Below are 26,443 nucleotides of genomic sequence, written 5' to 3'. Positions count from 1 at the left end.
CTGCACCCTCCAACAGCTTCTTTCCCTCTCTTCAGTGCTAACTTTCACCTACTCGTTTCACCTCACCTTTCCTTTGTTCCTCGCCTCCTGCTCTTCCCTAACAGTCGTCCACTCCCCCGTCTCTCTTTTGCCAGCCATCTCTCTCGTTCCTTTCTGTGCTGTCTGCTTTCTCCTTCCCTCTCCACCTCTGCTCTTTTACCTCTGCTATCTACAATTCAAAACCTATCCCAAATCTATAAATCTGCCCACATCCCTCCTTTATTTACACAGGGGAGGTTAAACTCAAGTGGATTACTAATGTCATGGCAGAATCAACAGTAATGTACTTTATGTTATGTTGCACACATCCCAGTTTATAGTATTGTATTGTGTTCTCATACTTTGGCTACTAAATTTTGTTGGTTAGTTCAAAGCAAAACAGCAGCACATCAGCACTATTAGTAAGCAAGCATACAAACCGACAGCAAAGAAACTGATCAGACTGCTACTAGTAAGAAACAACTGGGGACTTCTGAAAAAAGTTCCTGAATTGTAGATGTTCTTTCTGGAGTAATTTCATACAATTTACACATTCACAATCCTACTTTCTAATTTGGCTTATCAAGAAACTTGATTATTTAACAATTAATTTGTGTTCTTTGTCTTGTTTTTTTTAGTTTACCTGTTCTGCTTCCCAGCTTACAGTGAATGAAAAGGAAACTTGTGCCAACTTCATGTGAACTATTCATTTTGATGAAAATGTACCTACTCCTAACAAGAGTTTATATTTCGCTGTTTTTATTTCATTAATTTTGGTTCTACCAACAACATTTTACTTTCTGGCAACTTCATTTTATAAATTTATAGGAAATATGTCATATTTTCAATGGCTTTTCAATTTCTCCCCAGTTTTATGCAATTCATTCTGAAAACCTAGATCCCTGTTCGTGGGGAATAGGTCCTTCTTTATTTGATTCATTTAGATAAAATGGCGACTGTTCTAAATGCATTTTATGCGAAAACCTTATTTTTTGTATCTCAAAAGACTAAATTGCAAGAGACACAACTTTTTTAATATATATTTTTAACTGTTGTGTGTTCGGGTAAAGCATGGCCTACACTAGGCAAGCACATCGTTGTTTTCTTGTTTAATTTACTTGCCAGTGATACAACCTGTTCTGATAGTATTTGTTGACTAATTTAGTACGAAGTCATTACTTTGTTTCAGTAATGAAATGAAAATCTACAGTTTAATTAAAAGTGCAGCCTGATTCCCATTGATTTCATTCAAACAACTTTTGAAGAACATAGTGTATCAAAAGGTCAGGGTGATTGCAGTTGAACTTCTTAAAAAGATTTGGGGAATTCTTTTGGTCTAAGTAGCCAAGTTGATGGCCATTAAACGTATGCTAATACTGTGAATTGTGGGACAGCCCAATTGTCTAGTGTCACCACATAAAGATAATAAATTCATCAAAGATTATTGTACTGATAACCAAGCCTTTAAATAACCACCAATTTTATTATTAAATTTTACAACTGTCTAAATGGAATGTACACTTTGTCTGTAGTTAACTAATTTAAAGAAACAATATCTGTTCAACAGTGATGTTCTAATAATGATTTCTGGAGGAATTTGAGGGAGACAACTAGAAATCCTTTACTTCAATCATTAATATGTTTTCTTTTACCTTTTACTATGTCAACTGGTGATACGTGGGAAGTGTATCGCAATGCTCTGTTCTTCTAATTATACAGAATCTATAATATATAATTTTAAAAGTCTTACAACAGAGTGAGGATTTCTTGTTGATATTTATTGTACTTCTTGTGACATGATCCTTGAATCACTTGTATTATTTTTTACTGTTGTAATTCCATCATGTGCTATTAACTTCATTATTAGAAGTCAAACCTGTGAGCATTTTGAATTGGTAGCCCCCCGCCCCAAAGCTAGCCTGGAGATCATATTGCTCAGAAATTTCCTCTTCAACTGTTGTTGTCCAATAATATTTGTTGAAAGTGAGAAATAATGTAACACTATGGATTTGTATGATCTTTAGCATCCACAGGAAAACTGTTTCTCATGCATTTTCTAATGCTGTGTTAAGCTTCTTCCTGTTATATTTTATTTTGGTGCTGCCTATTTTGGACAGAAATCTGGGGGGCTATTATGCATTGGAATAGCAGAAGATCAAGTGATCTATCAAGGTGCAATGCCCAGGTGATTATCTCATTTTCGAAAGGAACAGCAGCTTATACTATAATGCATGTAGGTTGAATTCCAATCATAAAACAAGGAAGATCATGTTAAAACTAGCGATAAAAAAATCCCCTGTACATTGTAATTCTATAAATTTATGTGCAGTACCTGTGGATGTAATATGTAATGTAATGTTAAAAGTCTTCTGTAGTCATTCATAAGTGGTGTTGTAGTTAATGTCTTTGTCATTTTCCCCAAGTTTTGTGCTGTGACTGATGCTGTAATTAAGTAATAAACAGGGTGACTGAGCAGGAAACAGTTGTTCATTTTGCTGTAGGCACTGCATTGTCTGAGTAATCATAACTCCCAGGGTAGATTTTAGCTGTATTGACTCATATGACAGATGTTCATTAGTTTATGAATTCCATTTTTTCATAACACCACATTTTCCTATGATGAGCTTTTAAAATATGCAATGACTCTTGTTAAATTATTGTTTCATAACATTTTTGTGTACATTGAAAATAAATTATCAATCAATGTATTGTGTGCGTTAGGATTAGAGTTCACTTTTTGAACTCGAGTTCAGAAGTCCAGGGTTTTGTTTACTGCAAAACTAAACCTCTGAAAAATATTTCTGCATTGGTTTACAAGGATCGAAGTTGGAGTCCTATCCATGGTTCTGCAAATGACAGGCATTGTAGTAATTACAACACAAGGTGCAGCTTCTGCAGAGCAATCTTATTGATGACCATAAGGGTCATTCTGTGCAAGTATTCTGCCAGTATATTAAAAGTGCTGAAACTTGTTTAAGTTTTGGGCAAAATGATCCTTACTGATAAATTATTGCAAAGCCATATTGAAATCTCCTTTGTATTTACACTTTATAAAAACACAAATTAAAATATTGGTGAAAAATTATTTTTCTTCAAATGTTCACAACTTCATTAAGAAACTGTGTAGGAGATGTTATACATAGCACCACTCAGGTTGCTAGTCCAATCATGGCTAACAATCAACTCTTCCATTATATTTCCTAGTATTAGACTTTTTAATCAAAGTCACCCACTCAGGATTAAAGCAGTACAATTAAAATGACTGATTCTTAAATAGTAAAACTACACATGCATATAATGAGGTTATGTTTTCCCAAAGTTAGTCATTTTGTATAGAGCAAAGCATATAATTCAATTGATATATCCTGTAGTATTGTTTGATCACCCCAGCAATTCTTATGTTTGAGCCAGTACTGCCTGTTGATTTCATGGAGAAAAGAATGCTGTCACTTGACAGTTCCTCTTAATGTGATAGTGAACTAAAACACAAGGAGCCCTTACAACAGTAAGTCATATGAAACTCTCAATTTGACTTATCAGAAAGAAATATGCTAAGGGTAGAGCTTCTGCTTGTGGTGCAACTACCAAAAGAGGGCAGCACGGTGGCTCAGTGCTTAGCACTGCTGCCTCACAGCTCCCAGGTTCGATTCCAGCCTCGGGCGACTGTCTGTGTGGAGTTTGCACATTCTCCCTGTGTCTACATGGGTTTCCTTCTGGTGCTCCGGTTTCCTCCTACAGTCCAAAGGTGTGCAGGTTAGGTGAATTGCCCATAGTGTTAGGTGAAGGAATAAATGTAGAGGAATGCATATGGATGGGTTGCTGTTCGGAGGGTCGATGTGAACTTGTTGGGCTGAAGGGCCTGTTTCCACACTGTGGGGAATCTATTCTAATTAAAAAGAGCAAACTTGTGTCTGTTCTAATCAGTGTTTTATTATTTCTGGGCATCCACTCAAGTGTATTTGCGTGTTTCCAAATTCACAATTGGTCTTGAAAAAGTGCAATTAGGCAGTACTTTAAAAGTTTTTTTTTTAAATAGCTTTTACAAAATGAGTCATTATTTATTGAAGTTGCAACTCTGGTGTATTTAATCAAATTGAAAATGGGTTTAGTACAAATAAAGTATTTTTAATCACTGTCAATCAGTAGGTGTTAATAACCAGATTATATTTTGCTAACAAAAGACTTCAAAAACTATATAGCACCATTTCCCAATAATATTGGAGATAAAGGAATCTATTTCTTAGTAAATTAAACATTTACATTGAATTGCTTTTATAATGTGACTAATAGTACCCTTGCATCTAAAATACAAATGCATATTTATTTTATTGACTTAAACTGAAGTTCTTAAGAGTCCCCTGAAAGTCCTACACAGTGGAAGGGTCCAGTGGAGATCTATGCGTATCTTTTGGCATTTGACACACCATAATGAAAATTATCTGGACTATTTCTGTCTCTGTTTTATACAAAGAATTAATAACTCATTACATGTCTAATTTTCCAAATCCGTCAGATTCTATTCCAAGTCTTCCAATATGTCCGGACTGTGTAGCATACACTCTCTGTCTACACAGAAAAATTCTGAAGAATCATCATATTGAATGCAAAACGTTAACTATTTCTCACTCCACAGCTGCTGTCAAACCTGAGTTTCTCCAGCATTTTCTGTGTTTGATCCACTAGTATTGTCTGTGTACTCCCCATGTATTTTGTTTGTCAAGCTACAGTACACCATTATCTTCATAGACAAACATAGTGTTTTCCTGTTCGTTTTCCCCAACAGAGGCAAAGGAAATTGTTTTAAAAGCACAAATCCTGGCTGGTGGCAGAGGAAAGGGCAGCTTCACCAGTGGATTGAAGGGAGGAGTTCATTTAACTAAAAGGTAAATTACTATTTTATTTTAGAATGTACTTTCAATAGTATTTTTAAAAAAACTTAAGAAATTACATCCACAGATTATACAGGTAGACAACTCTTGATCCAAAATCCTGAAATTCAAAAAGCTGCAAAATCCCAAGGTTTTTTGTAAAGTTTATATTTCATTAACAAGGTTGTTTGGTGTGCAAACAGTTAACCCAATCTACACCCACTCGATGCGTGACACTCAGATGCGACGTGGGTGGGCGTGGCCCAGCACTGGCAGGCCTCAATTCTGTCTTAGGGCATGTTACTCACAGTGAGTCTGCTGTTCAGTAAATTTTTAAAAAAATTTCACTGTTGAGCTGTCACTTATTCCGAAATTCGAAAAATTTCAAATTCCGAAAACCAGCTAGTCCCAGCATTTTAGATAAAGGATTGTGTACCTGTACTATATTAAAAAGAGTTTTGGAACTGGAAGCGAAGGTTTAAAAATTGTATAATGAGCAGACATGGTATGAAAGTGACAGGACAATGACAACTGAAACAGTTCCTGATGAAGGGCTTTTACCCGAAACATCGATTTTCCTGCTCCTCGGATGTTGCCTGACCTGCTGTGCTTTTCCAGCACCACTCTAATTGCAACTGAAGTAGTATCCAGGCGAGTGCAAAATGCATAGCATGGAAAGAATAATAGACAATTATGTTGAAGTTGCAAAGGTAAAAACTGACTGTGACCTATGGTTTTGACTAGGTTGACATTGAATGTATTTAACTGGTGCAGCAATAATACAGGTAGGATGTTAAAGTGTGTAAGAAAAGTATGAAATTTGGGTATACTTTAACTTTAATTCTAAAACTTAAGTCGGTTACAATTATAGACTGAGTTTGAGAGAGTGAATTTAAACATTTATTAGTTTGATTACTAACAAGACCCATTTTACGTGCAAATTTGTTAGATATGTGATAACAAGTAGAAAAGCAATAATACTTAATTAAGTGTTTCTTCAATCGATCCATTTCATGATGTCCGCCTGTGTCACTGATTGACTCGGCAAAGGTCTCTTATTCTATTCTGTTAATTGAAATTCGCCTTCTGCTTTTGGTCTTCCTTGTTGTGCATAGAGCCACGCTTATTAATTCTTAGTAGCCATTATACCCTGTGCACAATCAGACACGTTAGAATCTAATTGGCTTATTAGTGCAGGAATAATCTCAGATTGGTTAAACAGTACTTGAACAATTCCTTGCTTTTTCAAAAGTTATGATTGTCTTACTGATATCTTACTGATACCAGTTCCTTTTGTCCCCTGATTTATTTTTGACAGGATAATCACTTTGTATGATCATTTTTATTTTAACAGCTTGTCTCTTTCCGCTTACCTTCATAGTTCTTTACCACGATAAGGTGGCACTGTTGAGGCTATTTATGTACCAGCTTAGAGAGTGTAATGATTAACTAATAATTGACTATGATCCTAAGTGTCCCAGATGCATTTAAAAAGATCAGAACTTTACCACAGAACCTAATTCCAAATAAAGATATGCACAGACATGTATATACCCATTGGTATGGTATGTTCTTAAGTTTATGCAACTAAACCAATTTATATGTGTCCTTAACTAAAAACCTTTTCTCTCAAAATATTCTTGTGTGTTTGCCTAAGTTTAGCCTATGTCATAAAACAACAATAAATCCATAAATAAATTACCTTTCTTTTCACCTCGGTCATATGATATTCTTCCTTCGAGATACGTTTTTTGCAATTAATAACAATTAAACAGAATATAACTTGATAAAAAGCAAAATACTATGGAAATTTGAAATAAAAACAGATGTTGTCGGAGAAACTAAGGACATCTGGCAGCAGCTAATGGGGGAGAAAAACAGCGTTCATGTTTCAAGGTTTTTTATGATTGCAGAATTTAACTTAATTCCTGACTTGTTCAATCCAGTCAAAATTATTATTTATGGAAAGGTAACTAAATTGTACAAAAAACAGTAATATATTTCAGAGGACACAGTCAAATTTTATGGTACCCTGCACAGATAATAGATTGAAAGCGACAATAGTTTTGTTACCAAAAGAGATGATCAAATGCAGGACACCGTGCATTGAATGGCTGCACGTTTGATTCATGGAGATACTGGCTAAATGCACAAGAAAAGACTGGTGAAATTTTGAATTTTTGGCTTAGAAAGGTGTTGTCTGTGGAGTGGGCTTATAGTTAGTGATTAGTATACAGCTTGAAAGAACTTGAAAGAAAATAAAAAGAGCATTAAAAAATTAGGCAGCATTGAGGATTAAATATTTCAATAAATAAAAGGTCAGATTTGAAATTCGCATTCACACAGTGATAAGTGAGGAGAATGGACTTCCAAATGGACCACAAAAACATATAGCCTCCCCATCTTCTCAAGTCCTTGAAATTATGCTACCCCTGAAATCAGTGTCCATCTTAGCCCAGGTCCATGTTTGAATCTTAACAGTGGGTTTCATCCCTGCCATTTAAAATACACTAACCACAGTGACAAGTGACAACCTCTGATTATTATATATTTTTCTTCTTGTCCTCTGCAACCACTGTGATGAAGGCCCCACCCTTGGCAAATTACCCTTATTTGATTTTCATTCCTCCTTATGTGATTTAGCTAAAAGATCTCCAGGAATGATGTCTGTTTGAACTCCCAAAATTATGTTTTGTCTCTCCAACAATCTACCTTGGACACAAGGTGCGCTACTTCTTCATGCTACCCATGATGCTACAGTCTGCAAAAACAGCTACCTGATGAAGGAGAAGCACTCTGAAAGCCTGTACTTCCAAATAAGCCCATTGGACTATAACCTGGTGTTGTTTGATTTTTAATTTTGCAAAAACAGAGTCAGCTTCTACCTGTACAGTGATGACATCCAGCTCCGCTTCTATGCTGTCTTTCTTGACCTCTTGCTACCTTTTCCCCTTTATAGACCTTTGTTTGACTTTCAATATTCGATGAACCTCAGTTTCTTTGTAATAAAAGTTTGGGAAGCCAAAGTTTCCCTCTTACTTAATGCCATCAGTACCCTATTTCACCCAGAACTGAGTTTCTAACAATACAGTTTCTTACTTCATAAAGAATATCTTCATTTTCCACCTCTTGTGGTGCTTCAGTCCATCTGGACTCTTTGTCACGATCAGATTTGTATTTATGGAATGCAACAAAATTTGCCATTCACAAAGGGCACTGAATTGGCATAAAGGACAGTGCTCCTTGCCTCTTACCAATTCCCAGCATCACACCTGAACTTTGTTCAGCATCATGTTCCACCAGATAGGAATGTTGAATTAAAAAATTAAATTAGCAAGGAATATTAGTTAAAAGGCCAAGCATTTGTTTGTTAATTGTTCATTTCTGTTTTTGTAAGGGTTTGTTTGTTTATCACTTTAGAGAGGTTGGATATAGAGACTAGCAGTGAGGAAAAGTGCATAGTTATTTCTAAATTAAAAGCTACAGTTAGTTAGCTATTTTTGAGGAACCAAACCCGAAAAATCCAGTTCTGATGAAGAGTCACTGGACGTGAAACATTAACTCTGTTTTCTCCCCAGAGATGCTTCTAGATCTGCTGAGTTCATCCAGAATTTACTGAATTTATTTAAGATTTACAACAGCAACAGTTCTTTGCTTTTGACTGAAAAGAAAAATCAGTTTGCATTGATTTCTTTGAAACTTACAAAATTATGCTGTGAGGGCCAAATGTGCTGTTTCTCTCCTCCCACCATTGACAGAAATTAAGAGTCCACTGGTCGGCCAAACCACGCATTCGTTCTCTCAGACCTTGCAGCGCTCTGACTTCATTGTTTTCCACAATATATTGAGTTAGGTGAACCCCTTTATATGCTCTAACTCCAACGTTTCACATCAAGGGACCTTTTGTTATTAAATTCCAGAATTATGACCCACTGCTGGAAAACCCAATCTCTCTTTCAAGTACTGCTAATCACCAGGGATAGAGTTTCTGCTGAATCTTAGTGATTTGTTTGCTCGTTCAGTTTTCCAGAAATTGGCTAAACTAATGCAAAGGATTAAGAAATTTCAATTGCACATTACTTCTTGGGCAATTTGAGCTTGAGGTCTTTTGTTCTGGTTTAAAGCACATCATGCTGAAAGCCAGCTATACACCCAAAACTGTCCCTGGTGCCTGCTTAAATGTATAATAATGTACAGATTTCAAAACTTGAGCAAACTCTGAAAATTAAGCTTTTCTTTGAGAAACAAGGGCACTTAATAGGTAAAGATATAGATGCTGTAGTCTTACTGGGCCATAGGGCCATGCTCTCATTAGACTGAGGGTCCATGTGCCAGATGAAGGAGAGTCCTTCCTTGCAACCTCAGCTGGTGCAAGAATTCAACTCATAGTGTTAACGTCATTCTGCATTGCAAACTGGCCAACTGAGCTAACTGACCTCCTGTTGGTGAGTACATTCTAAAGAAAAATCAAAACAGATTTAACTTACTGAGAAACTGACTAATGTACATATATGAACCTAGGTAAGTGTTCCATAGTTCATATTAGAAAACTCATATAATTTTGAGCACAGCTTACATCTGAGTAGACAATTTCATGCAATACTGAGATACTGTCAGATACATAGACTCGTAAATTCTCTCCTCCCCATTCACTGAGACCACAGCTGATTTACTAATCTTCAGTCAAATTTCCTGCATCAAGGTACTGGAAAAGCACAGCAGGTCAGTCATCATCCGAGGAGCAGGAGAATCAGTGTTTCGTAGATAAGCCCCTTATCAGGGCATTCCTGATGAAGGGCCTATGCCCAAAGCATTGATTCTCCTGTCCCTCAGATACTCCCTGATCTGCTGTGCTTTTCCAGCATCATATTCTCGATTCTGATCTCCAGCATCTGCAGTCTTGACTTTCTCCTAACTCTAATGTCCTGTCTTGCCCCTCTAAACCTTGATTCCATCTTGAATTAAAAATCCATCTTTCTCAGCTTTGAATGTACTAACTGTCATAAGCTTCAATAGCTCTTTGTGGTAATGAATTGCACAGATTGACTGTCATCTTAGAGGAAAAATAAATCCTTCTCATCTCTGTCTTAAATGGGTGACCATTTACTCTGAGATTATGCCATCTGGTCCTGGAGTGTCCACTTAGAATTTTATATGTTATATTAATCTTGGAGTGCAGGTTCATAGTTCCTTGAATGTGGAGTCGCAGTTAGGTAGGATAGTGAAGAAGCCATTTGGTATGCTTTCTGTTATTGGACAGAGCACTGAGTAAACGAGTTGGGAGGTCATGTTGCGGCTGTACAGGACATTGGTTTGGTCACTTTTGGAATATTGCAGTTCTAGTCTCCCTCTTATTGGAAGGACATTGTGAAATTTGAAAGGGTTCAGAAAAGATTTACAAGGATGTTGCCAGGGTTGGAGGATTTTAACTATAGGGAGAAGCTGAATAGACTGGAGCTGTTTTCCCTGGATCATCGGATGCTGAGGGGTGACCTCATCGAGGTATATAAAATCATGAAGGGTATGGATAGGGTAAATAGACAAGAGTCTTTTCTCTGGGGTGGGAGAGTCCAGAACTCAAGGGCATAGGTTAGGGTGAGAGGAGAAAAATTTAAAAGGGACCTAAGGAGCAATGTTTTCACGTAGAGGGTGGTGCGTGTATAGAATGAGCTGCCAGAGGAAGTGGTGAAGGCTGGTACAATAACACCATTTAAAAGGCGTCTGGATGAGTATATGAATAGAAAGATTTAGTGGGATATGGGCCAAGTGTTAGTAAATGGGACTAGATTAGGTTAGGAAATCTGGTTGGCATGGACGAGTTGGACCGTAGGGTCTGTTTCTGTGCTGTACATCTCTATGACTCTACCTTTCATTCTTCTAAACACCAATGAGTATAGGCCTGATCTATCCAACTTCCCTCATAAAAAAAATCCCTCCATACCCGGAGTCAACCTTGTGAACCTGCTCTTGACTGCTTCCAATGTCAGCGTATCTTTCCTCCGATAAGGAGATCAAAATTGACCTCAGTATTCCAGGTATGTTCGGACCGATACCTTGTATAGGTTTAGCAAAACCTCCCTATTTTTACAATCTATTCCCTTTGAAAGAAAAGCCATCAGTTTTTTTTGTCTTTCCTATTACTTGCTTAACTTGTGATTCATGCACAAGAATTCCCCCAGATCCCTCTGCACTGTGGCCTTCTGCAATTATTCCCTATTTAAATAATACCCAAGCCCTGTATTCTTACAAATTGCACAAAAATATTTTTTTTCCATGTTATATTCCAAGCTTCTTTTTTTCCACTCATCTATTTATGTGTCATATGCAAACATGATAAAAATGCATTCATTTCCTTCATTCGAGTCATTCATATATATTGTAATTATTGTGATTCCAGAACTAATCTTTGTGGCGCTCCAGTAGTTACAAGTTATCATCCTGAAACTGCCAACTTTTCCCAACTTAGTTTTTTTATTAGTCAGCCAAATCGCTTATCTATGCTAATGTACTTCCCTAACACTTTTATCTTATGTGCAGTACCTTATCAAATATCTTTTGGAAATTAATATATATTACATCGACCTGTTCCCCTTTTGCTATCCTGCTTGAACTATAATAAGTTTGTCAGGCATGATTTCCAGTTCATGAAGCCATGCTGACTTTTTTGATTAAGTCATATATTTCTGAATGCTCTGCTATTACATTTTATAATAGAGTATAACATCTTCTAAACAAGAAATACAAAGCTAAGTAGCCTGTAGTTATCTCTGTTTTGCCGCCTCTTTTTTAGTAAGGGTGTTATATTTGCAGCTCTCTAATTATATTTCTGAATCTAGAGATCCTTGAAAATTATTCCCACTGCATCCACTATCTCTGCAGATACTTCGTTTTAAATCTAAATATAACCTGTCATGTTGAGTGGACCTATTGATAATTAACCCCGTTATTTTCCCTAGTACCTTTTCTCTCAAGATAGGTATCATCTTTATTCCTCCCCCCCCTCCCCTTTAGCCCCTTGATTCTTTATTGTATTTTTGGAATGTTATTTGCATCCTCAAATGTGAAGACTGATGCAAAGTATTTACTTAACTCCTATGCAATTTCTTGGCTCTCCAGTCTCACTTTCTTGGGGCCAAATGTTCAGGATGCCCTTTCTTCCTTTTAATATATTTAAAGAAGCTCTTTTAAATATATTTTTACTTTATTGCTAGTTTGCCCTAGTTTACTCTATTGGTCATCTTTTCTTTGCTTTTAAAACTATTCCAATCCTCTGGTTTTCCCACTAATCTTTGCCACATTTTATGTTTATTTCTTTCAATTTGATACTATCCTTCTCTTCACTAGGCTAACCATGGTCAGTTTATCTCCTTCCTAGAATCCTCCTTCCCCACTGGGATATACCTTTGCTGTGAGTCATCAACTATTGCCTTACATATCTATTATTGGGGCTCAATTGTGTTTTCTGTTAAACTCCTTTCCAGGTCCATTCCAGTCAACTCTGGCCTTATCCCCGTGTACTTACTCTTATTTAAGTTTAGCACTGTAGTTTCCAACTCAAGTTCTTCACTCTTAAACTGAATTCTAAGTTCTATCATTGTTACCGTCATTGTTCCCTAGCACGCCTCATTACATGGAGGTCACTTATTAAACCTGCCTCATCACACATTACCAGATCCAAACTAGCCCAACCTTAATTTCGCAACATATTGTTCTGAGAAACAATCCCAAACAGACCCTGTGAATTCTTCTTGGTTACCTTTGCCAGTTTGATTTTCCTAATTTACATCAAGTTTAAGTCACCCATGATTATGTCCTTTACATATGCCCTCGTTATCTTCAGCTTTATCCCCTGTGCTACAGAACAGCTACTGTTAGGGTGCCTAGAGACAATTCCCACTGGTGTGTTCTTCCCCTTGTTATTTCCTGACTCAACCCACTTGAATTCTATTACTTTCAATTCAAGATCATTTCTTGTTGTCATTTTTGTTTCTTCTCATGCTATGAAGCCACCCTGCCACTTATTCATTTCTGAGTTGTCCTTTCTAAAAATCAAATATCACTGAATACTTAGTTTCCAGCTTTAATCTCCTTGTAACAATGTTTTCTTACTGGCTATAAGTTCATAGAACATAGAACATTACAGCCCAGAATAGACCCTTCAGCCCTCGATGTTGTGTCGACCTGTGAACTAATCTAAGTCCATCCCCCTACACTATCCCATCATCATCCATATGCTTATCCAAGGATTGTTTAAATCTCCCTATTGTGGCTGAGTTAACTATATTGGCAGGCAGGGCATTCCATGCCCTTAACACTTTCTGAATAAAGAACCTGCCTCTGACATCTGTCTTAAATCCATCACCCCTCAATTTGTAGCTATACCCCTCACACAAGCTGATGTCATCATCCTAGGAAAAAGACTTTCACTGTCTACCCTATCTTAATCCTCTGCTCATCTTGTATGCCTCTATCAAATCCCCTCTTTCCCTTCTTCTTTCCAATGAGAACAGACCCAAGTCTCTCAGCCTTTCCTCATAAGACCTTCCCTCCAGAACAGGCAACATCCTGATAAATCTCCTCTGCACCTTTTCCAATGCTTCCACATCCTTCCTGTAATGGGATGACCAGAACTGTACACAATATTCCAAGTGTGGCGACACTAGCATTTTGTACAGTTGCAGCATGACATTACGGCTCCAGAACTCAATCCCTCTACCAATAATACACCGTATGCCTTCTTAACAGCACTATCAACCTGAGTGGCAACTTTCAGGGATCTATGTAAATGTACTCCAAGATTCCAAGATTCCTCTGCACATCCACACTACCAAGAATCTTTCCATTGACCCAGTATTCTGCCTTCCTGTTATTCTTCCCAAAGTGAATCACCTCACATTTAGCTGCATTGAACTCCATTTGCCACCTCTCAGCCCAATTCTGCAGTTTTTCCAAGTCCCCCTGCAACATTATTCCACACTGTCCACTACTCCACTGACTTTCGTGTCATCTGCAAACTTACTAACCCACCCACCTGTGCCTGTGTCTAAGTCATTTATAAAAATGACAAACAGCAGTGGTCCCAAAACAGATCCTTGTGGCACACCACTAGTAACCAGACTTTAGGCTGAATATTTTCCATCAACCACTACTCACTGCCTTCTTACAGAAAGCCGGTTTCTAATGCAAACTGCTAAATCACCCTCAATCTCATGCCTCTGCATTTTCTCCAACAGCCTACTACGTGGAACCTTATCCAAGGCTTTACTGAAGTCCATGTGCACCACGCCAACTGTCATACCCACATCCACGTGCTTGGTCACCATCTCAAAAAACTCAGTGGGGTTTGTGAGACATGACCTGCCCTTGACGAAACCATGTTGACTATCTGCAATCAAATTGTTGATTGCTAACAATTGTTAAGTTCCAAAGAACTTAATTTGCTGTGCCACATTTGGCATGTCCCATGATCATGAAAAATAGGCTTCGAATTCAAGTTCTTTCCTTCAATACCAGCTTGCTTCTCTGTCAACTTTCAAATCAGCAAGCATTATACATTTGCTCAACCATTCACTGTCTCATGATGTTGCTTAGCAATGAAAAGCATCAATTTTCCAACTTAAATGTATTTGTTTCTTTCTATGTCTGTCTCTCCACTATACCTTGGCAGTTCAGGTAATTCAAAATGTATAAAAACTCTAAAGTAGTACAGTCAATTCATGCTGCTTTCTTTTGGTTCAAGATCAAGGTTCAAGATCAGCAGAAAATAGTCTTTTGGGAGTTGACGGCTGTGGACTAAATTAGCAGTGGTGGTGCCAAACTATTGCCTCCAGAGCATAGCTCACTTGTGACTTCTAGTGGTAGTCATCTGTGCTACAGTATTACAGTGTTGCGTGGAGCATGACATATTTTATCAAAATTAAAAACTTAGACTGTTTGTGGCAGTGGATAAGGGTGTTCCTGTATTGTTTCTCAGCTTCTTCATTCTGAGATTTGTCAAGTTGGACACTGCTTTTAGTGTTAGCATTATGTTGTTTGGTTAGGCCTGAATATTAGGTTATTCGGAAGATTAGGTTTTCGGAGAAATTGGTAAAATAGACAAGCTAAAGTAAGGAAAAGGTTTTATGGTTTTGCATTTGTTTCTGCAGCCCTGATGAAGTGGGGAAGCTGGCAAAACAAATGCTTGGATACAACCTCATTACAAAGCAGACAACAAAGGACGGTGTCAAAGTTAACAAGGTGAGGGGTAGCGAGAAAATGAAAATAAATAGATTTATGTTGTAATATCATAATTTGCCGACAGTGAGTTAAATATATTTGAGGAATGTAATCGTGGGTTTGAGTGTATCATTAGTTAAACAATAAATTGCTTGTTGAGGGATTAAATAATTACTGTCTGATATCAGAATTAAACAAAAACCATTAGGATCAATAGCCAAATTGCAATGCTGCTTGGGTAACTAAATCTCTAATTGATTTTACTATGAAGGTAATGGTGGCAGAAGCCTTGGATATTTGCAGAGAAACATATCTAGCTATTCTGATGGATAGAGCCTTCAATGGACCAGTTATAGTTGGCAGCCCACAGGGAGGAATGGATATTGAGGAAGTCGCAGCCACCAAACCCGAGTTGATATTTAAGGTACGCTGGGAAACGAAAGTGATAATAGAACCTATACTATATGCTGTACGAGAAATTAAATTGTGGTCATTCATGTGGAATTTCGCAAAGGCTTGTTAAAATCTTTGAATGGGACAGATATTTATTTTGTGCCATTACATAGAAATTAAATTTAAAAATGCTATTTTGTCTTGTCAGCATGGCATACAAAAACATTTTAAAATATTTGAAATTTCTACCAAAGTTGTTTTAATCTGCTTTAAATACAAACGATTAACATATACGTTGACCAGTAGCTTCCCATTTATGAGACATCTATTCTTCTTTCTCAGGATCTTGAAATGTTCAAAAACTTTTTATTCACCTTATTCTATTGGCTTTATCTCTCAGGAGATCATTGATATCTTTGAGGGGGTTAAAGAAGATCAAGCACTTCGAATGGCGACCAATATAGGATTTAAAGGTCCACTGCAGCAACAGGTAAAGAGTGACAGTTGTCTACATACATACCCCTTGAGTAGAAAGTGATAATTATATTTCTGGGTATGCTGCTCTGATTGAAAATAAAGCTGTTCTTAAGAGGAAGGAAAAATATACAATTGTGAGACAGGCATTTGCTGAATCTACCTCAAGTTAATTGGATCTGTGTCTAATGTTAACTGTCTTATAAAACATTTTGTCTCATTTTTAAAAACTACATCTTTTGAAATTTACAAAAGAAATTACTTTGCTTTATTATACTGCTTTAATCTTTTTATGCATTTGTATGGCAAAACATACATTTACATGTTCTTTCAAATAATTTGTAACTTTCTGTTGTCTTTTTTTTAATTGCAGCTTATTAAATACTTTTGTAATGTTCAGTAACTTGAATTGTACAAATTGCTTTAGCAAAGCAGAAACAAATTATGCTTCTGGAAGTGTAGAACTTAATTCTGCTAATTTGTTGTCAGATTCCAACTCAATCAACTGAATCAGTGAAAAGGTTTGGGAAAAGTTAAAAATGGGAGACATATTAAAAACCCGTATGCTTTCACTATCTTTTACACTACTTAAAGATTTAAATCACTAGATCAGTTCTCTCCTACAAATATGACCATGCCTTAAAACTTAAAATTGTACGTTCTAGTGATTGTACTGAAGGCTGTTCAAATTGCATGCAATTTCTTAAGTGCACAAATAATAGTAGGTACATTTTTAAACATCATTCAACACAACAACTTAAATAATAGCATATTTTAATGTAACTACATGTTTTAAAGTGTTTCACTAGAGCATTATGAAACAAAGTATGACACTGAGCCATGTGAGGATATGTTAAGTTTAATGACCTAAAGTTTGGCTAAAGAGGATCATCTTGGTGGAAGAAAAATGAGGTGAAATGTAGGAAAGAATATTGAGGACTTGAGGCATAGGCAACTGTAAGGCACAATGGCTAATCTTGCTTGACTGGAAATCATTGTAAGTTAGCAAGGACAAGTTAATCGGTGAATGGGACCGGCTACAAGTTGTGGCATGAAGCTGAGTTTTTTATAACCTTATGTTATGGAGGGTATAATTTCTGAAATGCCTGGATTTTACTGAGCAGCCAGGTTGGAGGTAATTAGGTACAGATGAGAGTTTAAATGGCAGATGAACATTGACAGGGTGAAGTCAGAGCAATGTTACATGGATGGTGGTCTTAGTGACAGATGAGGTTGGAAACTCATCTTGTGTTTATATGTGACACCAAGGGTGCAAACAGTCTGGCTCAATCTTAGACTATTGCAAGTGTTATGACTATGACAGGAGAATGCACTGACAATCAAATCCCACTACATTACTCATTGCACTGTGTAAATTGTTGATTCGACTATTGAAATAGCTAATTCCTTTCTTCTATACTAATTAGAATAAAAATAATATCCACTAGGCTATTATAACAAATTATTTTAAAATTGTTTATTATAAACAATCTTAATCTTAAAGCAAGTGACAACTACTGATTAGCGCCTTATGTATGATCTGGAATCAAACCTCTATCCTGTTAATCCCACACACCAGCCACACTTATACAGCACGAACAAGCTAAGTCGTGCAAAGATTATTATAAAAGAAAACTGTGGGTTAAAAGGTATGGAATAAAAGATAAAATGTAGTGTCTTCTCATGTTCACTGGATTTCCTGTTGATAAATCTGAATTTCTGACAGCTAATGATGCTAAATGTCCAGTTTTGATTCTAATCAATCTGGATTTGAGTCTTTGAGAATTGACCATAATCTGCCTTTTTAGGTTCTACCAGGTAGACAGATGTATTATTGATATTTAGAAGAGCTATCATATTCCCAGAACCTTGTAATGAATTTAGGAGCTCAGAGTTATTGTAGCTTTAGAGGTCATAATTTGGAGATGCCGGTGTTGGACTGGGGTGTACAAAGTTAAAAATCACACAACACCAGGTTATAGTCCAACAGGTTTAATTGGAAGCACACTAGCTTTCGGAGCACTGCTCCTTCATCAGGTCGTTGTGGAGTACACAGTAGTTACAACTGTGTATTCCACTATAATCAGGTGTTGTGTGATTTTTAGCTTTAGAGGTGTTTTCTTAACGCTTAACTTTAAATCTGAGACGCTGAAATTTTCTGATAATCATATTTTCAACAGCAGATGAAGTACTTAAGTACAACAAAAAATGCTTTTAATGGATAAATAATAAATAAAATTACACTACACTGACCCGTGACGTTGACAGTTAGAAGACCTACCAGCACATCCTCAAGCAGATTTTTGTCACAATTGAGAGTTCACAATATGGTCATCTCTATATTGGGGAGATGAAACACAGACTGGGTGACCAATTTGCAGAACAGCTATGTTCTGTCCACGAAAATGACATTGGTTGTCTGCTACTTCAATACAGTGCCATGTTTCCTGGCCAACAGTTCTGTATCGGGTTTGCTGCAATGCTCCAGTGAAGCTCCACGCAAGCTGGAAGAACAGCTTTTAATTTTCTGTTTAAGGACCCTGCAATCTTCATGATTCACTATTGAGTTCAATACTTTTAGAATCTGAGCACACTCCTGCATGTCCTTTAATCACCCTGACACCCCAGGCCCTGTCATGTGTTGTGGGCCAGACCAAATCCCCTCAAAATATTTTAAGAAGAAAGCCTAGACCCAGATTTGTTCTTATTTTTAAAGGCAACTGTAAGGCATTGTGTTTGAATGTAATTCGATGGGTCAAGTTTGAAGCAAAACACTTTATTCTTACACTATAGTTAACATACAGAAAAATGAAAGAAATATTGGAAAAACTTAACTCTATTGGAAAATGTAACGGAATAATAGATTATTAAACAACAACTATTCCAATATAGTAACATCCCATAAACACACACATGGTAAAGGCAATTTCAGTAAAATAGATTGTCGTGTATGCAGCTCTCCACTCCAAGAGGAAAGAGCATCAAGAGAGAATGCGAGCATTTTGCTGTAGCAGCAAGAAATGTATAGTAGTTTCCAAATCCCAAAAGCTACTGAAAGACAAACTAAAGCCCTGATTCTGTGGAAGCTTTGACCCCCACCTTTTCATGCAGCCTCTATTGTTCCAACTTAACAAAAAGCCAAACCTAACCTGGCTCAGTGCAGACAGCTCGACTCCAAGTTTACACTTGCTTTCAATAGAAATATTACAGAACAAATATTTCTTAATGGCACATCTTATAACACATGACATGAGCTGCTTTCAACACAGCTAAGCATTTTCACTGATAAATGGTCCTTATTATTAGCCTTTCTTTCTTCCAGGCTTACAATTTATTTATCTGTTGCTCTGTCTAACTTTCTTTCTCTTCGTATGGACTGTGTTTCCACCTATCACACATTGTTCCCAGACTCCTTCCCACCCATTGCCTTTAGTATATATACATTTCCTAGCTACCATCAGTTCTGAAGGATCACTAAACCCAAAACATTAATTCTGTTTTCTCTCCACAAGTGCTGTCAGACCTGCTGGGTTTCTTCAGCAATTTCTTTGTATGTGAGAGACTTTCATGTCTGGGCATGTATCTGAACAATCCATGTAGATCTTAATATTGTGTAATTTGGTAGCTTGTAGCAACCATGCTTTTAGCTTCTTCTGTCTAGTTACAAATAACAAGAAAACAGCCTTCCCTAAGAATTAGGGGACCACAGCTATTCTGTTTTATTAATTACCTTGTATTAAAGCCATAGAGTCAAAGAGATGTACAACGTGGAAACAGACCCTTCGGTCCAACCTGTCCATGCCGACCAGATATCCCATCCCAACCCATCCAGTCCCACCTTCCAGCACCTGGCCCATATCCCTCCAAACCCTTCCTATTCATATACCCATCCAAATGCCTCTTAATTGTACCAGCCTCCACCACTTCCTCTGGCAGCTCATTCCATACACGTACCACCCTCTGTGTGAAAAAGTTACCCTGTAGGTCTCTTTTATATTTTTCCCCTCTCACCTCTCACCCTAAACATATGTCCTCTAGTTGTGGAATCCCCGACCCCAGGCAAAAGGTTTTGCCTATTTACCCTATCCATGCTCCTCATAATTTTGTCAACCTCTATAAGGTCACCCCTCAGCCTCCGCCGTCCAGGTAAAAACAGCCCCAGCCTGTTCAGCCTCCCCCTATAGCTCAAAACCTCCAACCCTGGCAACATCCTTGTAAATCTTTTCTGAACCTTTTCAAGTTTTTTCACAACATCTTTCCGATAGGAAGGAGACCAGAATTGCATGCAATGTTCCAACAGTGGCCTAACCAATGTCCTGTACAGCCGCAACATAACCTCTCAACTCCTGTACTCAATACTCTGACCAACAAAGGAAAGCATATCAAACGCCTTCTTCACTATCCTATCTACCTGCAAGTCCACTTTCAAAGAGCTATGAACCTGCACTCCAAGATCTCGTTGTTCAGCAACACTCCCTTGGACCTTACTATTAAGTATGTAAATCCTGCTAAGATTTGCTTTCCCAAAATGCAGCACCTCACACTTGTCTGAATTAAACTCCATCTGCCACTTCTCAGCCCATTGTATTGCTTTATTAGAAATGGGTGGGGGATAACCAGAAATGATTCTCTTCATTATTTTATCCATATTTATCTCTGAATCTGAGTAGAACTATTTACGTTGATTTAAAAGAAATGTGTTGTAATATTTCAAGTAGAACTAACTTTGTTTCCATATCGATTTGTACAATTTTCTGCAGGTTTCAAAACAGTGCCTCTGTTCACCTTTGCACGCTGTTAATTAATTGAATTTCCTTTCATTAAATAGGCTGCAGAAGAGATTAAGAAACTGTATCGTCTATTTTTAAAAGTTGATGCCACCCAGGTAGAAGTGAATCCCTTTGGTGAAACACCAGATGGACAAGGTGAGGGTAGAAAGAAATGCATGCGTTTTGCTTTTGTGTACACACTAAAAGAACTAATTAGCAAATACATACGTGCAAACAATGGTTTGCTTATGCCAATGCAATTTCAGCACTGAATAATGAAGGTTTCATTGGCTGTGAACAAATACCCTGAGTAACTAAACGTGTGTGTTCATTCTCTTCTGACTTTGTAATTATAAGATAAGACCACGCTGCCCAGAGTTAAAGATGCTGAATTCTCTAATGATCGCAGTGGATAAACCTGATTTGCCAGCCTTGGTCTGATAAAGAAATAAAGCAGGTCTTCTGTCAGTAAAGTTTCTTTTCTATACAGCAATGAAAGGAGAAATAACCACTGGGAACTGTACAAGCTGGTTTAGATGCAGCAACTTTCTGCGTAAGCCCTGCGAAGACTAGTGATTTTAAAATGCTTATCCAACACTGTTCTTTGTTTCTTCAAAATGAAAATCATCAATTGCAATAAACCAGCCTGACATCTACGGGGTAGATCAAGCTGTTGATTATTTGGTAAAATTTGGAGAATTATTGATCTGTTTTTCCACTCTCCCCTATGTCAGCTAAGGCAGAAATGATCTCTTTCTTCAACTAGTCTTTTCTACCAACTAACATATCCAATTTTTTTTTTCTCTCTCACTTACTAGGGTCTTCCTTTCTTTGTAATCCATCCCCCTAACCAGACTGGTTTTCTGTGCTTCCTTCCTCAATAACTATCTTTTTCTGTTGCCTCTTTCGCTGTTTGTCACTGGTCCCATAGCAGGATATTTCTCTCCCATCTCCTGCACCACCGCCTACATGAGAGCATTTATTATTACGAAGTCAACCAGTTCGATATTTAAAATCTGAGAGCTGTTTTGGAAGGCGTTTAGTATGAGAGCTAAATAGCATTAAAGAATAATACCAATGAGAATTGCATGTACATGTCAATTGTTTCTGTGGGCCTTGGGGCAAGAGGTTTTAGGGATCAGCATTAACAGCAGAGATGTGGCTCTCATTAGTCCCTGTTTCCAGACACTGAGTGCCTTTAACCTGATGGACACCATTTTTGATTACCTGTTCCCTGATTTGCTTCCTGCTCACCATCTTTCTCACTTACTTGCCTTACTCTTCTGTTTGCAACTCCATTCATTCCCTCTTGCTGCCCCTGTCCTGAACACCAGAGGAAGATAATGTTTACTTTTCCCCTTCAAGTAAACTGCTAATCAGCCAGAATAAAACATTGTTTTTGTGGTGATTCCCTCTGTGCATCATTCAGTCAAGAAAAGGGAATTTGAAGGAAACAATACCCACTATAGAAGTAGGTTGCAAATTTTCACACCCTTTTTAACTGTCTGTTGTTTTTGGAGCTAAAATTTGTACTGCTCAGTATTTCTTCTGCTTGTTTAACTTTTGCAAACAATTCACTTTGGTTAATGCAACCTCTGTGTCCAACTTACACTAGGAATATTGTCTAAATGAATATAATGAGGTGGCATTAACACTGGTAATCATTCTAACACTGCAGTTAAGTCAAAATGATTTGCTTTTGATGTATAAAAACACCTTGAGTTTTGTTTGAATTATTGTTAGAAAATGAGCACTTTCTCTTATCCAAGGAACTTAGCTTCCCTCTTGGAAATTGCATGTTGTTTTCTGCTGCATGCTGTCCAGCAGTGTCAAGAGGGCCTACTTTAGAAGGCCCAGAATATGAAGGGGTTTATTCCATAAACTCTTATTCTTAACGTTCTGTTAAAAAAAATGTATTTTCAAAAGAAATCATCCATGCTATTTTCCTCTGTTCTGTGTTTCATCTTCATTGAAGAATGTGATAGTCATTGTATTCGAAAGGTTGAGATTTCCTGGTAGATTTTTTTTTGTTCACTGTTTAAAATATTGACCATTCAATCATTTTTTTTTTGTACCTAACAGTGTCAGGAAGGGCTCTGGGTGGTGTTCATGCTTTCCCAAAAGAAATTGAACTTTTACTTTTATAAAGCTTATGTTGGGAAAAAAACTGCTTCCACCATTTGTTAACTTAAATAACAATTTTAACTCTTCTTGAATGAGAGAAGTATTTCATGATGAATGTTTTCACCAACAATTTTGAGCATAATGATAGGGAATAGGCATCCCTCAACTGTAAAAATAAATTTATTCCACAAATATATGGATTTAATGATTCCAGAATCTCAGGTGTATGGTATGTTTCTTTCACACACCGTAAATGTTCTGTTTTTGCCACAAATGTATCTTACTTCAGAATCAGCTCCTTTTACCTGTTTCCTGATTTTACCTGACTACCTCCAGTCTTAAAATACACATTTGTTCTGAGCTCCTTGAATAAATTGCTATTTATGAATAATTCATCCTTGGCCATTTAAACTTGTGGCCTTTGGGATAGAAAGGCAGTACTGTGCTAATATGCTTCCTAGTTTGCCATAGTCATGTGATTGCTACCATGAACAGTGATGGTTGGCATTTTGCAGCCAGTTCAGTGAAGGATACAAAATAGACAACTTCGGCTGGATTGAACTAGTTTTGAAGTGAAGCTGAGATTGAGTGTTGAAGAAGTGATTAGAAATATATCTACGAACAGAGAGTCTCGGCAATGTTCAGAGTGGTGAAAGCTCCAACCAGAAGCCAGAGACAGGAAGTTAAAAAACAGGCCACAGCTGCAACATTTGGTCAGACAATGGCTGCAACTATTTCTCTCTTGGTGCTGTTCACAATGAAAGGTGATATGAATCAGAACTGGAAGTTTTTTTTCATGTGCAGAGATGAAATCATGAAATTGTGACAGATGTTCTTAAGAAGTCAGCAGTTACAAGTAGCCACACTCTTATTGGTGTTAAAGAGAGAGAGTTTCAAAGTGTATTCCTGCCACCCCAAACCTCTCTGAAGAACAGAGAAACAGAATGCAGAAATCATGAAAGCCTTGAAGGCAACCTTTGAACACCAACTAAACGTAATTTATGAATTGCATCTGTTTGATATTAAAGTGCAAGGTGAAAAAAAAAATCCATTGATCCATATGTGACTATCAATGTAGCTCATAATCTTGTGCCTTTTCACAACCAAAAGATGATCACGTTAAAGCCAGGATTGGATAGGGCAAAGAATTTTTCATTGCAAACATGTACACTGAGAGAAGCAAAACTTACTTTCAGGAAAACAATCAGAACAATAGAAGATTAATAGCTAGAGTACATACACATCAGAACAGACCAAGTCTTGCATTTTGCTGATTGACATTAAAGACTGAAAGAGCAGAACAATTACTAAGAGCAGGATGCAAATATTGTGGAGGATATTTCAACAGAAAGAAGTCATGGCCAGCATGGCAAATCAGTATTCTCACTGAAAGAATCTAAATAATTTGGCACTCGGGTATCTGCATAGAAAGAAGCTCCTAAGCAGATTTGGTAGCCACTATAGAGATATCAGCTAAAGATTCTGGCTAATCACACTACATCATACCAAAGATTAGTTCAGTCAGTTGATCGGTGAGAAATAGTTTGTGACTATTGGAATTATGACGACAGAAGGAGAGCATCAAATCAGTGTACAATGTCAGATATACACCAGTCAATTGGACATTGCTGACCTGCTATCCAAAGCCATACTCCTTATAATGAAAGTAGTGATACTGTGATAGCATTAAATCTTCCAGATCGAATGAGAAGCAGTGACCAACAGATCCAAAAGCAATGCAATCATTTGTCAGATTCTTTCACTATTTAGCAAAACTTCTGCCCATTCTCTCACTGGATTGTCAACCGTTAAGTCAGCTAAGTGCCAAGAATGTGGAGTGGTATTTGTGTATGGATCAAGAGGCAGTAATCGCTAACATTAAGCAGTGCCACTGCTGAAATACAATTACATAAATGATGAAGTCATCCTTCAGTATGATCCCAATGACTTGGAACAACCATAATACAGCAAGGATAATTGATTCCATTTACATCCAGAGCTTTTTAACAATGGCACAATACTTTGATTCGATTGAGAAGGAGTGCGTGCCAGCTGTGTATGCTTCTGAACACTAATCATTATCTACTTGGAAGAGACAAAGTGACAGTTGAATTCAACCACTTTTTCAAAAGATTTTCCTTGAGCTGCTTCTGTCTACTTCAAAATGTCTGCAAAGAGTGTTGCTGTGGTTACAGACACAACGTCTGGACATAGTATGTCAGCAACATTCCTTTGTGGTCAACAGCAATACTCCTTTGAAGAAAGAGGGTACAGATAAAGGCGTTGAGAGAAGAGATTCTGAAGCACATCCTGTATGTGTTCTGGACCAAACCTCCTCAAAATATATTAAGAAGATAGCCTAGACCCTAACATTTTCTTATTTTAAAGGCAGGTGCCAAGCGCTGTGTTCAGATGCAATTCGATTGGTTAAACTACCACATTTGAAGCAAAACACACTTTATTCATATAGTTAAAATGCAACGTAAAAAAGAAATAGGAATAACTTAACTCTTGGAAAACAACAGTATGATAGACTATTTAACTACTAAACAGTAACTCTTCCAATATAGTAACATTCCTTAAACACACCCTGAACAAAGGCAAATTCTGAAAAGTAGATTATCTCAAAGGTAATTCTCCAGTCCAGGAAGAAAAAAAATCAAGAGAAAACAGAGGAAGAGATAGTAATAAACAGAAATATACTGCAGCTTCCAAATCCAGCTTCAAGATTCCAGCAACTGCTGCTGAAAAACTAAAACTAAAAACCCTAGTTTTGTGGGAGCTTATCCACATACATTGGGGCTGCATCTACTATTCCAACTGTTCACAAAAAAAAAGGCCTCACAAGCTGTTTACTTTATTGGATTCAAATAGATAGCTCTTTTCCTCTGTATTAAAACCTGTCCAATATATTAACCAGGACAAAATGCACCCCTTAAAGCCATAGTATCATCGTACATGTCATTTAAGAATTGAGTCGAGTTTGAGGAAGGCATGAGAAGAGAGAAACTTGGGCAGTGAAATTGAGGACAAGGTGGTGCTTATAATGAGCACCAAACCATGTAATTTAGAGAGCCACTGATCACATGTGACACCCCAGACCATGATAAAATCGGAAATGGAACTCTTCACTGTCACAAGAGCTGATTATCTCATTCTGACTACTGGAGGGTGGACTTCAGGAAGTAACATTGAGATTATAGTGTGTCAAAAGCGCACATTCAGCCATTACATCATTCCTAGCATTGTAATGATAGCCCTCAGTTTACAAGTGAAGAGTTCAGCCACTTCATAGTTGTTTGGGAAATTCATTATTGGACATCATTTCTGCACAATGTCTAATCAAATGGCAAGACTAAGATGGCAATGAAAATCTCCAAAGGAGTTGTAAGCAAATCGTACAATCCATTTCAACTGTATATAAGCCAATCCTCGAGTAGATAAACACATGTACTGAAGGCATATGAAGTAGTCTGCCCTCTATTTCCATAGTCATAATAAAAGTTAAAAATGTTATCAAAGTACATAAAGTCCAAATTTACCTGTTGGATAGGTTAACAGAAAACAGTGAAGTGACAGTGT

The 26,443-nt window shown here is 37.2% G+C and overlaps 1 protein-coding gene across 1 annotated transcript in view; it reads left to right on the top strand.

Moving 5' to 3' along the window:
* Window positions 1-26,443, top strand: part of suclg2 (succinate-CoA ligase GDP-forming subunit beta) — a 312,117-nt gene that overhangs the window by 151,951 nt on the left and 133,723 nt on the right. The window contains exons 3-7 of the mRNA XM_072582505.1: window positions 4,802-4,901; window positions 15,032-15,122; window positions 15,373-15,525; window positions 15,895-15,984; window positions 20,797-20,893. Coding sequence (XP_072438606.1) covers window positions 4,802-4,901; window positions 15,032-15,122; window positions 15,373-15,525; window positions 15,895-15,984; window positions 20,797-20,893 — 531 coding nt within the window. The remainder of the gene's footprint in view (window positions 1-4,801; window positions 4,902-15,031; window positions 15,123-15,372; window positions 15,526-15,894; window positions 15,985-20,796; window positions 20,894-26,443) is intronic.

This window comes from Chiloscyllium punctatum, chromosome 12 (assembly GCF_047496795.1).
Source record: "Chiloscyllium punctatum isolate Juve2018m chromosome 12, sChiPun1.3, whole genome shotgun sequence".
NCBI lineage: Eukaryota > Metazoa > Chordata > Chondrichthyes > Orectolobiformes > Hemiscylliidae > Chiloscyllium > Chiloscyllium punctatum.
The sequence above is the reverse complement of the archived record's forward strand: the minus strand, read 5'-3'. Positions and strand labels throughout refer to the sequence as shown.